At 41.0% G+C, this 18,569-nt stretch overlaps 1 protein-coding gene across 4 annotated transcripts in view; it reads left to right on the top strand.

Annotated features, from left to right (window-relative positions):
- Positions 1 to 18,569, top strand: part of GRK5 (G protein-coupled receptor kinase 5) — a 232,695-nt gene that overhangs the window by 132,152 nt on the left and 81,974 nt on the right. For 3 of the 4 annotated variants that reach the window (XR_005294025.2, XM_038410340.2, XM_038410341.2), the window contains exon 3: positions 9,939 to 10,051. Coding sequence is in view for 2 of the 4 variants with exons in the window: in XM_038410340.2 (XP_038266268.1) it covers positions 9,939 to 10,051 (113 nt within the window). In the remaining 2 variants the exon portion in view is untranslated. Of the gene's footprint in view, positions 1 to 9,938; positions 10,052 to 18,569 lie in introns of those variants that run through there. The other variant, XM_043518902.1, reaches the window with a different exon arrangement.

Genomic DNA, 18,569 nt, shown 5'->3' with positions numbered 1-18,569 from the left:
TACAAAGTAAAATTTCATACAGACAATGATTTGTTTACATTGCTCTATATACTATACACCAGAATGTAAGTAAATATTTATATTCCAATTGATTTGTTTTATAATGATATGGTAAATATGAGGAAGCAAGCCATTTTTCAGTAGTAGTGTGCTGTGACATTTTTGTATTTTTATGGCTGATTTAGTAAGCAAGCAGTTTTTAAGTGAGGTGAAACTTGGAGGTACACAACACAAATCAGACTCCTGAAAGAGGCAAAGTAGTCTGGAAAGGTTGGACGCCACTGATTTAAAATGTGCTTGCCAGAGATGGACAAACTGGGCTTGATCCAAAGCCCTTTGAAATCAATGGAAGTCTTTCTATGGTCTTCCATGGGCTTGGCATCAGGCTCATTATTTGTAACTAACAATTTATTCAGTTGGTACACCCCCTTTTCCTGTTCACAAATAGTTGACAAACAATTTTTTTTTGTTCATGATTCAAAATGGTTTGAATATTTCATATGAACAAATTTTCACATTCTTTTATCTGCAACAATTACTTTGACTATACAGTATCTCAATTCATTATTTGAGCTGTGTGATTGGTCACCTAAGACACATGGTAATATTTATGGTCATCCAATCAGGGAACAGAAGTGTTATAGAGCGGAGGAGGGCTGGAGTAACTCAGAGGGATTTCTAGCACTGCCATTGACAGATGTACTTGTCTTTCCATGTCCATAGCCAATATAGACAGACGGGCTTCATTAAGTTGAAAGATACATGCTACCACACAATTGCTGGATCCCTGGGGCTACACTCCCCTGCCACACTACTTGGCTGTAGTCCTGACACAGGGCTGGATTACCAGATGCCTTCCTGCCACCAAAGTGCTACCACACTCTCAACCCTACTGATGTTTCTGGTGGTGGTGGTGGTGGTGGTGGCCGTATAGCTCCCAGAACACGTCATTTGCTTTGCTGCTGTTGCACATTACAAAAAAGTGGGGAGGGGTTAGTCATCCCTCCGGCTGTTCATCCAAAGCCTTTCTCCAAAATCAACAAAGAGATTTTTAAGATGTCCATATAAACATTTCTGCTGCAAATGCTCCTGCAAATGTATTCATGCAGCTGTTTGTGGGATTCGACTTTCCACAGAAATTTCCCTGGGGAAAACTTCACCACATCTGTTCACAGGAAACAAATAAAAGGGACCCCCATACCATTGCAGCAAATGAAATTGTGGGAATTTTCTGAAGTAGTCTCCTAACCATTTTTTTTGCAATATCAGCCGAGGTCTAATGTTTGGAACATTTTGCCTTTAGTGTAGTGCTTCTCTAATGCATGGAGTCTATGCATGTAGTGTAACACAGTGAAAGCTGAGGGGCTAGGGGGAGGAAAGGAAGGTATACAAAGCGTTATCTGAATCTGAATAAATGAGATGATTAAAAATCCGAAGATTATATTTGTTTGTTTTAAAAGAGACAGTTGACAAAGCAGAGAAAATGAAATTGGCAGGACTTGAAACCAGTTTGAAGTAATTCCATTGTCACAAATAATCTTAATTATATTAGTATTATTAATTAATTAGTGTAGTCTGCATGAGAGCATCACCCAGTCCAATGGGGTTGGTTGTAGGTCTGTCAGAGTTATAAAATCCCACATACAAGGGGGGAAATAACTCAGGCATAAAAATGTGCTCCTGGCTGGAATTTACTATACACTGTCTGGATGTTTTAAAGTTATACAACTGTGGGGGGAAAAAAGAGTGCTTGAGTAGCAAACTGAAAATGATGGCAGTTTAAAATAAAAATGTTGCAAGCCTCTCAACTGTAGCGTAGTCTAATCAATTTTAGTATTTAATGTAAATAAAAATAATAAATGGCTGAAGTATTGAATTTTAGAAAATGTGTGCTTTTGTTACTGGTAAAGTAACTCCTTTCCAAACCTTATTTTTAGCATTGGTATTATGCACCTATGCAGTACAGACATTGTGCTAATCTATATACTTGTTAAGACAGGAACCGTGGCCCAGATCCTCAAAAGTATTTTGGTACCTAACTCCCTTAGGAAATCAAAGGGAACTAGCACTTTGGGGCATATTGGTCCATGTCCTTGTTTTTAATCTTTGTAAAGTGCATGCAAAATGATGGTACAGTATAGATAGGCTTGTCAGAATTCAATTTTTTTTATAATTGTAATGAAGAATATCAGATGTTTCTTTTCAAGCCTTTTTGAATTTTTATCGATTTTAAATTTTCACAGTTGTACAAAATGATGGGTATTAAGTGATTTTTTTTCTAATTTTATCAATTTAAATGGTCACAGTTGCAGGAAATTTTGGTTGGGGGGGTCGGACAATAATTAAATAAATTTTGTTAGTCTCTAAGGTGCCACAAGTACTCCTTTTCTTTTTGAATAGTAGTAGACATTGAGATTCAAAATGATAACACTTTATAACCGTTAAAACACAAGCTATCTACATCACGTCAAAATAAACAAAATAAATATCTTGAAGCAGAATTTTTCTTATTTTTCCTATTTTTGCCAATTTTGATGATCATAGATGGAAATGGTTTGTCGTCAGTTTGTGTGTGTATGATGAAATCAACATTTACCAATAAAACTGTAATCCTTCCAAGCCTACGTATAGTTGTTCAATATAAAAAGAGATCTGTTGTGATCTGTTGGGCTCAATGTCTACCCTATGGATTTGGATTACAAGTAATTAGCAAGGAATTTTAAGACTATCTAGTAGCACTTTGTGCTGTAGGGAAGGGTGAGTTATGAGGATCCAGTTCAGTTCTTCAAAGAATAAACACATTTTCCTCCTTGTGCTGCACCTGTTATTGTTCAGGCCTTATTATACTGGACCTTAAATCCCCGGCACTAGCCACTCTTGAGAGATGTGCATCTCAACTCAAGGACATTCACTCATCAAACTAGTCCTTAGAACTGGGTGAGCTGGGGCTGAATCTCTTCATCTTCCTAGACAATCACCACTGTCTATGTTGGTTTCAGGTTAGCCAGAAGCTGCATGTGTATAGGAGGGTTTTCTCTGAGAGACACTAGCACTTGAAACAATATTAAGTCAATCGCTCCTGAAGAAATTGAGTGATAGATCATCATTTATATGGTCCTATTACCACAGTATCTGAGCAGTTCACAACCTTTAACATATTTATCCTCACAACATGCCTATGAGCTGGGGAAGTGCTATTATCCCCATTTTGCAGATGGAAATATTGTGCGCCACTGAGCAGGGGGTGCAGCATTATCTGTAATGTCTATCTATATTCAACAATTATAATGTGACTATCATCGTAGTTTCTGGGGATTTCCTGGGTTAACTGAGTTATAAGTTTTTCTCCCTCTTGTGTTCTCTCTTTAAAATGTCTAGATTAGGGTGACCAGATAGCAAGTATGAAAAATCTGGACCCTTTTTTTTTTCCGAGGTGCGGGGGAGTATAATTGCATATATAAGACACAGCCGCTATTTTAGGACGTCTGGTCATCCTTGTTTAGATCTGATTCACTTGGTTAATTTTTAGGCCAGGATTTTCAAAAGTGACTAGTGATTTTGAGTGCCCAGCTTGAGACATCTTAAAGGGGCCTGCTTTTCAGAGGGCGAGTTCTCAGCACTGTCTGAACCCGTAGGCTGCCACATTCACCCGATGGTAAAACAGATGAGACCTGTGTTGCATACCCACCAACTTGCATGCAGTATTCCTCCTAAGTCACCAAGCAAAGGATTCTCTTCCCACTGTAAATACCTTTCCAGCAGGCAGAGCTGGGGCAACAATGCCCTTACCTCCCCTTTAAGAATAAAATACTCTATGAGCCGTGGAACTGTTTTTCAGAGATAACGATGCTGAACTCTTGTATGGTGTTTTTCTTATTGCAGATTGCAAATACATGGCTCCCCGGTAAGCTTTATGCAGCTCTTGTTGGCTCTCAGATCTATGGTGATAAAGACCAGAATAGAATTGAACAGAATAATTGGGGGAGCCCTGGTGTAAATGAGGCTGAAGTTGGCTCTTTAATTTGGAACACAAGGATGGTCTTTTGTAGTGAAACACATTTATTATAGGAGATGAAAACCCATATTTTATAGAATGTAATAGCTAGCATTCCAACTTTGCACTTTATTCTAAAATATAACAGTAACATAGACACTGTTAATAATGCAATCAAAGCATTTCAGGCCCTTTTAAATCATGCACAAAGAAGCCTTTGAAAGGAAGCAACTTTCATCACCCTCAAAGACTGGATGGATTAGTATGCTCTGTTTATATGTAGGTAGTTGTAATTTCACATTTGACTGGAGAAGGGCAAAAATAAATTATTGCAGGTAAGCACTAGTGTTAGACTTACTGGTTTTAAAAGGAAAAACATATTTCTTTTTAAAGTGTCTCTAAATGGGGTTATTCAGTGTTGTAAAAGGTACTTTCCATTATTATGCTGATGGCACACATAACAATTATGTTTATATTTTAAAGCACTCGTTCTTTTTTGGATAAGCAAATAGTATATTGCTTTAACATTTAATTTATTTCCTGCTTTTGTCATTTTTTTGTGCTTTTGAGAGATTACATTTTGTAAGCAAAGATGGGCAAAAAATGGAGGTAATTTTTGTTTTGCAAAACCTATTTGGGGTTTAGGTTTGCAAAACCAAAACGAAGGGCAATTAGGATCTATTTTATATGAATCATCCTAGCTTTGAGTAGAGGACAGAGCTGTTGGCTGAATGGTTCTGGTTTTACCCCATCTCTAGATAAAAATTCCACGCATGCCTAAGCTGGTTCAGAAGCTGCATATTGTTCTGACATGTTTCAACACCTTGGGAAAAAATTGCAAATTTGGTGTGATCTTGCAATTTACACTAGACCTGAAAACATCAGAATAATTTTGTCAGCCTAATGTCATTATCCCTCTCCAATTTTTTAGTCCTTCCCTAAAAACCAATAAAATCTGTATTGCTAAGATTAAAAAAAATCCCCCAATCTCCCTCAAAAGATGTTGAGGCCCTCTTTAGAGCTGGTAGAAAATGCTAATTATGTTGCATGAGATTTGGGGGTGGGGGGAAAATGCATTTTCTTTTACCCAAAATCAAAATCTATTTATTTTTATCAGTTTTCGAAAAACAGTTTTGATCATTTTTTTCAGTGTTACCCCACTTCCCCCCCCCACCATCACTTTTCATTAAAAAAGTTTTACCAAAAGTAAAACAATGTTAATGGAAACCATTTCATGTATTTATTTATTTACAAAAAGGTTGACCAAAATTAAATTTTGGAAATGGGACTATTCACATGCTTAAAGTTAGGCATATACTGTCAAGTACTTTGCTGAATTGGGGCCTTAATCAAAAGACCTATTTTATAGAAACATCTCCCAGGGAACAAGCTTAGCCTTATGACAGTGAACAGTAGAGACCCCCGCTTTTCAAGACATAATTAGCTCAACGAAAATGCTGTTGGCCAATTCCAAATGTTTGAGTAGTGTTTAAAGTATGGAACTCCGATCTCTTAATATAGAAATTACCAAATAAATATACGATAAACCTGGAGTGAATATAATTTATCATCTAGTATTTGTTACTATATTTTATTTAAATAAATCTTTTCTGCCATCTTTTTAATACCCTCCTCTATTAATCTGGACAGTTGCTTAATTGGGATGATAAACAGTTCACTGGCAGAACTACTGTATTTGCCAATCTCTAAATAAAGAAATTGAAAGGTTAAAACTAACTGACCTCCTATAGTTTTCACCCCTCCCTTTTTAAAGATCCATTCTTTCTGTGTATGAGCTTGCAGGTGTTAAAGCAAAAGTCCAAAATGGGAGGGGCAGTCTGCTCACAGAATTGTTTTAGTTCCACTGCGTCATCACAAACATATGGTTTCACTTCCAGATGTTTAACATTTCCTTCCATTTCCTCAGGAAGTCATTCTTTCTGTTTTTCAAACTTTTGAAACTGGATGGATATCTTTATTGGCAGGCATACAGAAAATGACACAATAATTAAACCCAGTCCAAGATAGGCTTCTGATCATATGATCTGTCCAGCGATCTGTCTTTTTCCTTCCTGGCTGCTAGTCTGTAGTCAAGAATCTGGATGTGCAATAACAGCACAGCTTGCATTGGTTTTGCACTTGTTTAATATAAGAAAATTGTCACCTTCTGGGCTTAAGCTGAGACATATGGTTTCACTTCTTAATTCAGAACATGGTCCATTTATCCCAAAATACTAACGCAGGCCATGACTGAGCAGGGTCAATTGCAAGATCAGGGCCTAGGGGAAAAAAAATTATGTCACCTAAAAGGAATGAAAACAATTACACCATTTATTTATGATACCTATCAAATATATCCCGTTTTTTATCAAAGACAGACTGGCTCCAGGGAACTGGACTTGAGTCTTGTGTTTAGTTGGTGTTATTACTGGTATTTCCTTTTTCCTCCTTAAGAATGGGTTAACATTCTCATGTGCTGGCCATGTTATATAGCTATAGTAGCAGGTGTGTGTTCATTTATTCTCTATTTTATATTATCCATAAAAATAATGTTTAACTTGCTTCATAATGTTTTCTGTATCTTGCATGCCATAATGTCAATCTATTCAATGTATGAGTCTCATAGATTATTCAGACACTATATATGCTCCAATACTAGTCTTTAATGATATTATAAGCATTTTAGGGTGAATGTTTCCCATGCTATCCTATTTTGACAAATTTTAAAAAGCTGCATATATTATTGTACTATAAATAATTATGCTATAGATAAAATAAGGCTATACAAGAAGAAACATTTAAAGTGCATCAAATGTTTACATATATGTGCACTGTATGCTGCATTTTATTACATTGATTCACACATTTTATCTATATTAAGAAATATTACCTTTTGCACTGTTCACTTTGTATTGTCTTGGCTTCAGAGCAATCATAGTAGAGTTTGGGACTTTTAGAAGGGCTTGATTCCTAATCTGGGGAAAAGATGAGTGACACAGAGACTCAGGATGTTTTTTCTGAGTGTACATGATGCACAATAAGTACACAATTACTCTTAACCTTGAACTGAGACAACAAATGCAGCAAAAGGTTTCTATGTAATTCTACCTTCAGAACTCCAGCTAAACCTCATTTGAGGCTCAGCACATTCAGTTTGCCACAGGTCTCTGTTTCTGCCCCCCTATTGCATTGCAAACTCCTATTGAATTTGCTGCCCACTCTGATCCTGGCCCAGGAAAGAATTTAAGCACATGCACATATTTAAAGTTAAGCACTTACTTAAATGCTTTGATGGATAAAGGCTTGTGCCAGGTCTCTTTCAGCATCACTGTTTTCCAGGTGTCATCATCCCAATACATACTGGTATTCTCTTTATGCCTTTCTCCCTACCATCTGACTCTCCTTCCCCTTCATCTCTTTCTTCCCCTCTCTATTCCAATCAAAGGATTCTCATTTTTATGTCCTCACTTGAATTGAGCAAGTTCTGCTTTGATTGCCATTGCTCTGCATGTGTCTTCTCTCTAGAAACCTACAGGTTTGAGCTGCATAACCATGCAGCACTTGAAAGGGCCACCATCAAGGCAGTTAGGCCTAAAATTCAGCAATCTGACTTTCTCTTAGTGTATGCCTGTGTCATGCTGTTCCTTGCTGCATACCCCAGCCAATACAAATACACCAGCACCACAAGTTGTTGTCAGTGGGTGGTCCAGAGGACAAGTTAAGATTAAAATAAGGGGCGGCCCGTATAAGAGGCCCTGACAGCTGGCCTGCCACCTTCTGTGGCCCCGCCCATGCTGTGCCCCGAGGCCCTGCTCCCATTCGTCCTTTTCTGCCCAGAGCCCCGCCTTCACTCCCCCTCTTCCCGTCCCCGCACCACCCGCATGGGGGCCAAAGGGGAGGGGGTGAAGAGGCATGCGTGAGTGGTGAGCGGCTGGCTGGCAGGTGGGGGGGGCCTTGGGGAAGGGGGCAAAGAAGCACGAGAGGTGGGTGGGGATGGAGAATGGGCAGGGCTCTGGGGAGAGGAGGCCAAGCAGGGGCAGGCCTTGGGGTGTGGCCATGGTCTGGGCATGCCCAGCCTCTCCAAATGGAGGAGTCACGCGCCACCCATGATTAAAATAATGATACGCCGTTCACTTTTGGGTTCTTGGCAAATATATGACTATTGTCCAACTTGTCCAGTATCCTGTCTCTGACAGCCACCAGTACCCGATGCATCAGATCACAGGCACTGACTTTTGTTTTTGGTGGTGGGTGCCCCTTTCTGCCACATCCCCTCCATGTGAGCTGTGGGAAGATGGAGAGCAAGGGCAGGGCCTTGGGGCAGAGTAGGGGGTAGGACCACTATCTGTACCAGGGCCCACAAAAGATTAATCCGGCCCTGTGGGTGCTGAGCACCTCCTCTTATTTTTCGGTGGGTGCTTCAGCCCCAGAGCACCCACGAAGTCGGCACTTATGCATCAGAGGATGATGCAAGAAAACCTGCAATCCATACGCATGGGTGTATGCAATCACTAGACATGTGACCAGCCCCTACATAGGAGGTGGAAAGTGTTTGGCTCCCCCTTCCTTTATAGCCCATGCAAAAGCTGGCTGTAATCTGGCCATATGTGAGCAATTCCAATATCGGATATATATTTCACCTGGGGCTTACATCCTGTTATTGCAGGGGATGGGCATGACAAAATCAGCTCTAGTGGATAAAAACCCTGTTGTGGGTATGTAGAATCTTCATCAAATGGACGGTTCATTCACAGATTCCTGTGTTTACCTATGTTTTTTTCTACTAGTAGAGGGTGGGGGATGGGGGGAAATAAACGCACAAGCTACTACAGCTGTAAGATAGAAGTAACCCAGGCACTGACAACTTGTGTGGGTTTTGTATGTCTGTTTGCAGTGTTATATTATGTGTTTGGAAGTGAGTTTGTTTCCATAATAACAGTGACTGGCATATGGCAATGAGGTAGGCGGTGAAAAGAATGCTTAAGGCAACACAATATGTTGTTTGATATTTTGTGTATTTTTAAAGGAATAATATATCTTAAATGTGTCCAGCAGCTCCACGCTAACTAGTGTTTAATGCTGATCTTGCAAAGCTAACATTTGATAGCAGCTGGTTTATACTGGTGCCATGTCAATTTGTGGTACTCTCTTTTTCCTCGTTTTCCTTTTAAATATTGATTCATAAAGTGCTTTTCACTGTAGTCACATGGCTGTTCAGTGCTGTACAATGATGGAACAACAATTAAAAATACCATAAAGCAGTAGGTGAAATAAACTTCTAAAGGAGGATGTCATGTGAAACTCAATCTCATCAGTAAGATGTTGTATGTGCAAAGCCCTGGTTACTGCCAATGAACAGATAACACTGATTTTTAAATACTTTTAAGATATATATATACCTAAAAATACATGTATATTAGAGAAGGGCTTTAGCCACAAAGTCAAACCCTAATTTTCCCAGAGTTTAGTAGCATTCTGACCTGTATTTAAATATAAGGGGAACTGGGGATAGGGCTATTGCAAGTTCCTGTTAATTCCAAACACTGATGCAACTACATGTGCAAATTCACTTTTTCAAGGCTTCTGGTAACTCTCACTTGAAGGTTTTTCCCCCCTCTCTCTTTTCTCCACAATGGTAAGCAATATGGGAATTGCCTTCTCTGATTCTATATATCTCCAGAAATGAAAGGTCAAAAATTGTCATCTTATCATGGCTGAATGGCATGAGCGGGACTTTTTGCCTGCACTAGTACTGTAGAATTGAGAGCGTGCTTGCCTTGTGGGTCCTGTGTTTTTGGCTTTGATTTCCCAAGGGGGGGTTATGGTTTGGAGTCATTTTACTGCGCTCACTTGTGGTCTTTTAAAATTGTAGCCAGCCCAAAACACACACAGAGGATCTTCAGGTTTTTACACTCTTTTTTTCTTCTTCTTTTATTGCCTCTAGATAGAGATTATTACAGTTTATGCGACAAGCAGCCAATTGGAAGGTTTCTCTTTCGGCAGTTCTGTGAAACTCGACCGGAGCTTGAGTGTTGCATTAGGTTCCTTGACTCGGTGGTAAGTTAATTCTTCTGATATTTGCAGTGCTTTATTGCACTGTGTTCCTTGGTAATGAACTTAAGAACATCAGTGTAGGAGTACAAAAAATAAACCATTGTTCTTAAGGAGTAACATTCTCTACATGAGCACAAAGATGTGAGCCTTTCATGTATTAGGCTCCTACAGAATATTTTGTTTGTCACCATAAATATCTCTATCTTGTCAACAGTCAAAAAATTTTTTGCTCCCTCTCCAGAAGCTTCTTCTTGACATCCAGCAATCATTGTAAACCTTGACTATAAAATGCATTGGAAAATCCAGGGTTTTTAATATTATTGAATTGGCATTACTTATCCAATCCCACTTAAAAAGGAACAATTTGTATTGGCCATCTGTGAACTCAGTGTAAGATTTTTTTTTTAGCTTGATAGACATCATAAAAAGAATGTTAATGCTATTTGACCAAAATTTTTGTGTAGACTCTGATCATAGGATTTGGTGGCACAAACAGACTGCTGAGTCCATGCAATGTATTGCAAGATCAGGATCTCATTAAACACAGACTCTTTCTTTGGCTTGTTTATACAATATAAAACGGGATGGCAATTGGTTCTAAGTGTAGTGTGTTAGACTACCATGCTGCCTTGCCTCTGTAACAAACGATAAAGCAACTTTTAGCCATATGCCTTCTTTCAAAAGCAGGCTCAGAAATGCTCTACACTCTGCTTAGAACACAGAGAACCATATGTGAAAAATGGCCTTACAATTGCACCCACCACTTTTCATGTCTGTTTTTGCAGATGCACCAACGTGGATTTGCATGCATCAATGCATTTTCACGTGCATTGGAGAATTGCACACTCAGACTCTGAGATGTGAAGGGTGGTGAGTGCAGTTTTAGAGGTCAGATTGTGATCCCTTTGATCTCTGGATTCACCACTTGCAAATACATTTCACAGTTTCCTCATGCTACAGCGGGTGCTCACATGGCTGAACTTTCAGATTGCTGAGTAGAGTGAAAAAAGGTTACTATTGCCTTTAAGAATATATCCAAGATTATACTGTTATGCTGTATCTCTGTCATAGGAGGACAGTGAAGGAGCCAAAATCATTATTTTTCAATGGAAAGTGTAGTGCCTACCTCTAAGCATTCTGTGACAGTAGCCATCCTGCAGTTGTCATAGAGTAGCTATGGAGTAGATTCGGTAGGGTAGCCAGACAGCTTCCATCTTGAACTCCTACTGGCAGTGCAACTGGATAGCTAAATGTGTGCATATAGCTACATTTATTAACTACTGCACACAGGTGCCTGCTAGAAAACCTGTGGGCAGCTGCGGGAGGACAGGCAGAAGCTGATGTCATAGAATGACTCTGTTCATCCTCCATTGAAACACAAGCCATCTTTGGGATGGATTTTGGCCTCTACACAACAGTTTAGTTCAGGAAATGGGGACAGAAATGAACAGTGGTCTTTGCCTGCCTGATGAAAATACCTTTTGTCTGCATTTAAAATGTGCAAAGATTATGTCTTACCTTTTGGTTTGGGAGACAACAACGAGAAAGAGTGATCTTTGGTTTCTGTGTGTTTTCCATTTAAAAGAAAACAGGAAGTTTTCAAAATTCAGAGTGGTTACAAAATTTAGGGGCTCTGTCTGCCACTATTGTCTATTATTAATAGGCGTAGAAGGATTAAATTTTTATGCATAAATGTCAATTTCACCATACACACACAAACCAACAGAAAAAATATTTCTATTGATGATCATTGAAATTTACAGATGGGCAAAGTAAGAAGAATGCTGCTAGAGAACTTATTTGAGTTTAATGTAAGGATGTTTACTTTGTATATTTTGACATGTGATATTGACTACCTGTGTTTTAATGGTTATAAAGCTTTAACTTTTTGAGTCTCATGTTGTAGTGTCATTACATAATTATTGTCTGACCCTTCCCCCCCCCCTCAAATTTCTTGCAATTATAAAAAATTAAATCGATTAAAAACCAGGGCCGGCTCTAGGCACCAGCAAAACAAGCAGGTGCTTGGGGCAGCACATTTCTAGGGGCGGCATTCTGACACCGGCCATGCCGCCCCTAGAAATATGCCCCCCTTGCCCCCACTTGCCTCCGCTCCGCCTCCGCCTGCTCCCCTGAGCACGCCGCCGCCACTCCGCTTCTCCCCCCTCCCTCCCAGGCTTGCTGCGCGAAACAACTCTTTCGCGCAGCAAGCCTGGGAGGGAGGGAGCGGAAGCCGAGCAGTGGCATGGCTCGGGGACCGGAGGTGAGCTGGGGCAGGGAGCAGTTCCTCTACCCCCGCCTCCGTTACTTCCTGCGCTCCCCCCCACCCTCGCTCACCTCCGCTCCGCCTGCTCGCCTGAACGCACTGCCTCTCCCTCGGCTGAGAGGGAGGGGGGAGAAGTGGAGTGGCGGCGTGTTCAGGGGAGCAGGGGGAGCGGAGGTGAGCTAGGGTAGGGTGTTGCGGGGGGGAAGCCTCAGGAGGCAATGGGGGGCGGGGAAATGCGGCACACACAGCGGAGGAGGCAGGGCCAGGGACTTGGGGAAGGGGGTGGGAAGGGGAGGAGTTGGGACGGGGGCGGGGAGGGGCACAAAAAAAAGCAGAGGTGGCTAAAATTCTTTTTGCTTGGGGTGGCAAAAATCCTAGAGCCAGCCCTGATAAAAACACTTACGCTTAAAATTAAACATGGATATTGCCTGTCAGAATTGCTTTTTAAAAACTGAATTCTGTATTTGTATCCCAGGAATTCCAAGAAGCGTCAGAGATCAGGGTCCCATTGTGCTAGTCGTGTACAGACCCATAGTAAGAGAAAGTCTAGGCCTTGAAGAGCTTACGGTCTAAATAGATAAGAGAGACAAAGACTGGGCAAAAAGAAGTATTATTATCCCCATTAGGGTGTATATCATCCTGTCACAACAACATAATCAACTTTACAATAAAACATGATAACCTTTCTTTACACAAAGTACTGGGGGTATTGCTGAAGTCACTCTTGGAGTTTAGAGCAACAAACTGCCTTACCCTTCTGCAGCCCTTAGCCTGAGATCCTGAGAGTGAAACCAGCTATGGCATTTCAGCACCCTTCTAGCTGTAGTGCAGTGTTTGTGGGTATATCTACATTGCAATAAAACACTTGCAGGGTCAGGTGACTGGGTCAGCTAACTCAGGTTCACAGGGCTCAGGCTGTGGGGCTATAAAACTGCAGTGAAGATGTCTGGAGTGTGGGCTCTGGGACCATCCCCCACTGATCCAGCTCAAGTCCAGACAGTTACACTGCAATTTTACAGCCCCACAAGCCTGAGTTAGCTGACACAGGCCAGCCATGGGTATTTTATTGCACTGTAGACAAACCCTTAGACAAGAATACCGTGAAAGGTTAAGAGGAGGCTGGTAAAGGAAATGGTTGTGTTTAAAAGCTCCAAACCCCAATAACCCCAGACAAATATCCCACGACCCTTCTGCAGGGATGCCCTTGGCAAACACCCTTTGCTTGCAGCTCTGGCCCTTAACTGTCTAGTGTACTATTGCAATATTTCAGTGTAGCCAAGAGATCTGTATTCACAATTCAACTGAGATCACCAATAATTGGTTGAACAAAATGACTGAGCTATATGGAGGTCTGGATAATCACTCTCTTATCTTTCAGAGTAGCAGCCGTGTTAGTCTGTAGTCGCAAAAAGAAAAGGAGTACTTGTGGCACCTTAAAGACTAACACATTTATTTGAGCATAAGCTTTCGTGCTCAAATAAATTTGTTAGTCTCTAAGGTGCCACAAGTACTCCCTTTTTTCTTATCTTTGAACAGCTTTGATGGCTTTTGTTTATTGATTTCAACTTCTGTAAAAGTTTGCTGATCACTGGTGAAATTTCCTATATTATCCAACCTCAAGGTCCAGCAACACAGCACACAGCCATTAAATTGAATTTCAGCCAAAGTCAATCTGTGTGGTGTGGGTCATGGAAACAAGGCCAATTCCTAGGTTACACAGAAAAGGCCCATAATGAGACCAAATGTCTGATTTTACAGCCCCATTCTGAGATCACCAGAAATGTGGACCATACCATTTTAGAGACCACCTGCTGCCCCAGGACCTGCAGTGCGCGAAGTGCAGCCTTTTTGTTGCTCTGTGACGTCATTATCCTGTCTAAAGTAGGAAACACAACAAAATTTTGTTTTTACTTAGTAACAAATAAAGATGAAAAATAATTTAAAATACTCAGCTCTTCATCAGAGGATCTCAGAGTACTCTGCAGGATTGCAAGTATTATTATCATCCCTGTTTTACGGAGAGAGAGAGAAACTGAAGCACAGAGAGGTTAAGTGACTTTGCCAAGGTTGCACAGAAAATCAGTGGCACAGCCCAGAATATACCTATGTCTCCTGCCTTCCAGTCCTCTTCTTTAACCACTAGACCATACTGCTTCCAAAAGCAGGCAACAATGAATGCTGTGTGTGATTTACAAGCACAGGTTGGAGTGGAAACTGCAAGCTGAGGAGTTCTGTCAGATAGTCACCAGCCTACCCATGATCTCTCTTTTCCATATGCAAGTCAGACCCACTTTAGAGAGAACTTTCTCACTCCTCTGATTTCAAACATCAGTAGTATCGACCTGCATTACATATTGAGAAAAGTCCCTCCTTTACATGGCATTTATTTCAGCTGTCATGACCACCCATCGTGATCTACTGGGGAGACTGATTATAGGGAGTATTATAAATTTGTTTGTATTTTTAAAGTGTTCATTTTTATAATAAAGCACGTTCCACAATCACTGAAGTTAGCACAGGAAACAGATTCCTCTCGCTGATACAATTGTTGGGTTGTTACAGTTAGAGTGTGACAGGGGATGTTGACTAGATAAAAATCACAGGCCTAATTCCCCCCTGCCTTGCACCCTGCACAGTGATTTTTATCTCTGCCAAGCGAGTGCTGCATGGGTATCAAATGTTGCTGAATCACAATAGTAGCATTATACACTCACTTTGCCCAGGTGTAACTGACTACACAAGGTGCAAGGCAGAGGAGAATCAGGGCCTACATTTTCAAATAGATTTATCTGTGTGACCAATTCAAGGTCTGATCCAAAGCCCTTTGAAGTCATTTGGGGCAAGTTGTGACAGTGTGGGTAGAGAACAATGCAGAGGAGTGGGAATGGAGGGGAAGACATGAATGACAGTAATAAGAACACAAGATAGCATCTATGACTGTGGATAAGATTTTCAAAAGCACTCAGCATTGGCTTAACTCTTCTCCCATTGAAATCCAGGGCAAAACCCCCTCTTGTCTTCAGTGAGGGCAGAGTTAGGTCAACATGAGCCTTTTTGAAAATCCCACCTGCAAAAATTAATACAATATTTTATTGAAATTAACAAGTTGTTGGACTTTACATTTCATCTCTATTTAATGCTAAGATTTGAATGCTTGTCTCCTTTGTATATATGTCCTCTCTGCCAAATAATGTGTTTCAGTCACAGATATGCATACAGGGCCAAAATTTCCAATTTAACTGGCTTTATTTTTAAACATGAAGATAGGGCCCTAACATTAGCATTAGTCTTGATTTAAAAATTATCAGTGATGGAGAATCCTCCACGACCATTGGTAAATTGTTCCAGTGGTTAAGTACCCTCATGGTCAAAAATTAACACCTTATTTCCAATCTGGATTTGTGTAGCTTCAACTTCCAGCCATTGGATCATGTTATATGTTTCTCCGCTAGATTGAAGAGATCAGTATTAAATATTTGTTCCCCATGTAGATACTTAGAGACTATAATCAAGTCACCCTTAACCTTCTCTTTATTAAGAAAAATAGATCGAACTCTTTGAGTCTATCACTATAAGGCATGTTTTCTAATCCTTTAAATGTTCTTGTGGCTCTTCTTTGAGCCCTCTCCAATTTATCAACATCCTCCTTGAATTGTGTGCACCAGAACTGGATACGTTATTCCAGCAGTGGTTACACCAGTGCCAAATACAGAGGAGCAGTTCCCAGAAGGGTCAATTCCAACATAAGGAGAGAATTAAAAATGGAGGGGAGTACAAGTGATGCTAAGCAAAGTGTCACGCTAGAGCCCATTGCTAAGAAGGGCACCTGCCAAAAGGGAAGCTGTGGCTCTGAACCAAAAACTGTGCCACAATTTTGTAAATCAGCCTTTCTCAAACAGAATAAACTACCAGAAAGTGAAAACTGGTCACCCTGTGTTTTAATGTTTCCTAGCAATGCGTTCCAAGGGGTTGAGATTGAGATGCTGTTACATATTGGGGGCTAGGTGTGCTGTAGGACAGAATGTGCAGGAATGTGTCAATCTGTCCTACCACACAGAATTATAGCCCTGCTTCCAAGTGCTTCTCGGTAAGGAAGGCATGTGTGTGCAGAAAGATTAGATATGTTCTCTGAGCCGTTTCAAGTGAAACAGGCAGCCCTTAAAATGAACAAAGTATATGAAGGGCTGGCTTGCAAGTGGCAATGCCCTACATTTGTAATAAAACTGAAGGTTTTAATATGCACAGAAAAAGGATGATCCTGTGGCTGAAGAACTGTACTAGCACTTGGGAGAGCTGCTGTAGACTCCCTGTATGGCCACAGGCAAGTTGCTCAATTTTTCTGTGCCTCAGTTCCCCATCTGTGCAATGGGGATAATAGGACTTCCTTTCTCCCACCCTCTGTCTGTCCTGTCTATTTATGTTGTAAGCTCTGTGGGGCAGGACTGTTTCTGCTATGTGTATGAACAGCACCTAGGGCAATGGGGCCATGCTCTTGGATAAGTATTATAGATCACAAGAGTGTCTTACCACTGGCCTTTACCAGGCAGGAGGGACATGGGTCAATGTGTATGTGGTAGTCCAAAGTGCCCCAACACTGCCAGACCTTTGGCAAGTGAAACTTGCTGAAACTCCGAAGAGAAAAGTTGACTCAATTGTGTAAACCCAACAGCGAGTCCAGGACCAGCCATGAAAATTAGGAGGTGCCCTACCTCACCTGCACTTTAACCAGCTTTCCCTGTCACCTCATCCATCCCAAATCACCTGTAAACCACAGTGCTCTGGGCTGCCAAAGCCAAGGGACACAACACTCAGGTGCCCCTCTATCAACAGGCATGGACACAAGATTGCTAAAATATGGTGGTCAGCTGACAATAAAGTACACCCCTCCGGTCATCTGAAATCTGTTCACTTCCGTTGTCCTCATTAGCTGCTCCATCAAAATAGGCCTCTCCCCTAAATGAGAGAGGAGCACCCCAGCCTTGAATTGCAGGCATTCCCACCCTCCTGCTTAGAAGTCTTTATACCACATCACAACACCATCTCCCCACTGCCATACCCACACACCTGTATCCTCATACATACATTTGTAATATCTCCTGTGTGTAAAACAGTCATTTGCCAAACTCTTTGGTAAATTTCCAGAGGAAGGCATTGTCCAGAATGAAAGCTATTATTACTGCAGCATGCTGTAGCTGGTTTATGATGAAATTAACTCTCTTGCAAACCCTTACAAGTTATTCATAGGCTGCCCTACCAGGCATTGTAGTAGCATGCTTACAAATATTGTAGCAAAGAAATATCTATTTGTACCTGTTGAAAGAAGGTCCTTAAAATAAAGTTTTGCAGGACACATTTCCTGTGCTGGACGGGGGGGATCAATAAGTAGCTGACCTGTTAGCTGTATACATTTCCTGTTCTCCAAGCTGGTATCTGCAGAACTAGAATATGGTAATCCAGTGCAGGATTTTAACATGAATATTTCATAAAATAATGCACATACCTAGGTGCTCTACTTTCAGCAGGTCTCTGCTGTGTCATGAATTCCTTTTGGACTGGTCTACTGCCTATCTTGCAGCCTCCCTCAGTTCCCTCCCCTGCTTCCTCTACTCATTTTTCATTAAAGATTCCTAATCATTTGGGGGGGAGGGGTTATAACATGAGCCAGAATGGGTCTGAGTGGAGGGAGTCATGAACAGACTGGCTGACTCAGATCAAGAGAAAAATAAGTTCCAAATCATTTCACCCACCGAAGAGCAGAGCTACATTGTGCTTAATTACACTGCCCTAAACTAAAAGAGCATCCTGCAGAAATGTAAGTTGCATGATTTAAGAATAGAGAACAGCCCAATTGCCTGTCTAGGTTGTTTCTGCTGGAGCCAGGGGCTGGCAGTGGGGGTACAATTACTTCGTGGAATTTTTCAGCTGAATGCTTCACTAGACATACATATGGAAGGGGGGTAAAAAAGGTCAAAAATCATCCATTTTAATTCCAGTTATTAAAAGTTACCCTTTCGTCTAGACTGTTTTCATTTGTTTAGTTTGATTCCTGTACGTGGTATACAAACTGCAGAGTGTGTGTGTATATGAAGGACGGCGGGAGGGGTAAACAGCACAGGTGGTGATGTCTATCATTAAGGTTACCCAACACTTCCCGTTATAAGATCCTGGCTTTAGTTGCTTTATCACTTTGCCATACTTTATCCATTTGGGCTGAAATTTTCCATGCTGGATGTCTGCCTCAGGTTAAGCCACTTC

Source organism: Dermochelys coriacea, chromosome 7 (assembly GCF_009764565.3).
Source record: "Dermochelys coriacea isolate rDerCor1 chromosome 7, rDerCor1.pri.v4, whole genome shotgun sequence".
Classification (NCBI taxonomy): Eukaryota; Metazoa; Chordata; order Testudines; family Dermochelyidae; genus Dermochelys; species Dermochelys coriacea.
Note: the sequence above shows the minus strand (reverse complement) of the source record. Positions and strands in the feature narration are given on the sequence as shown.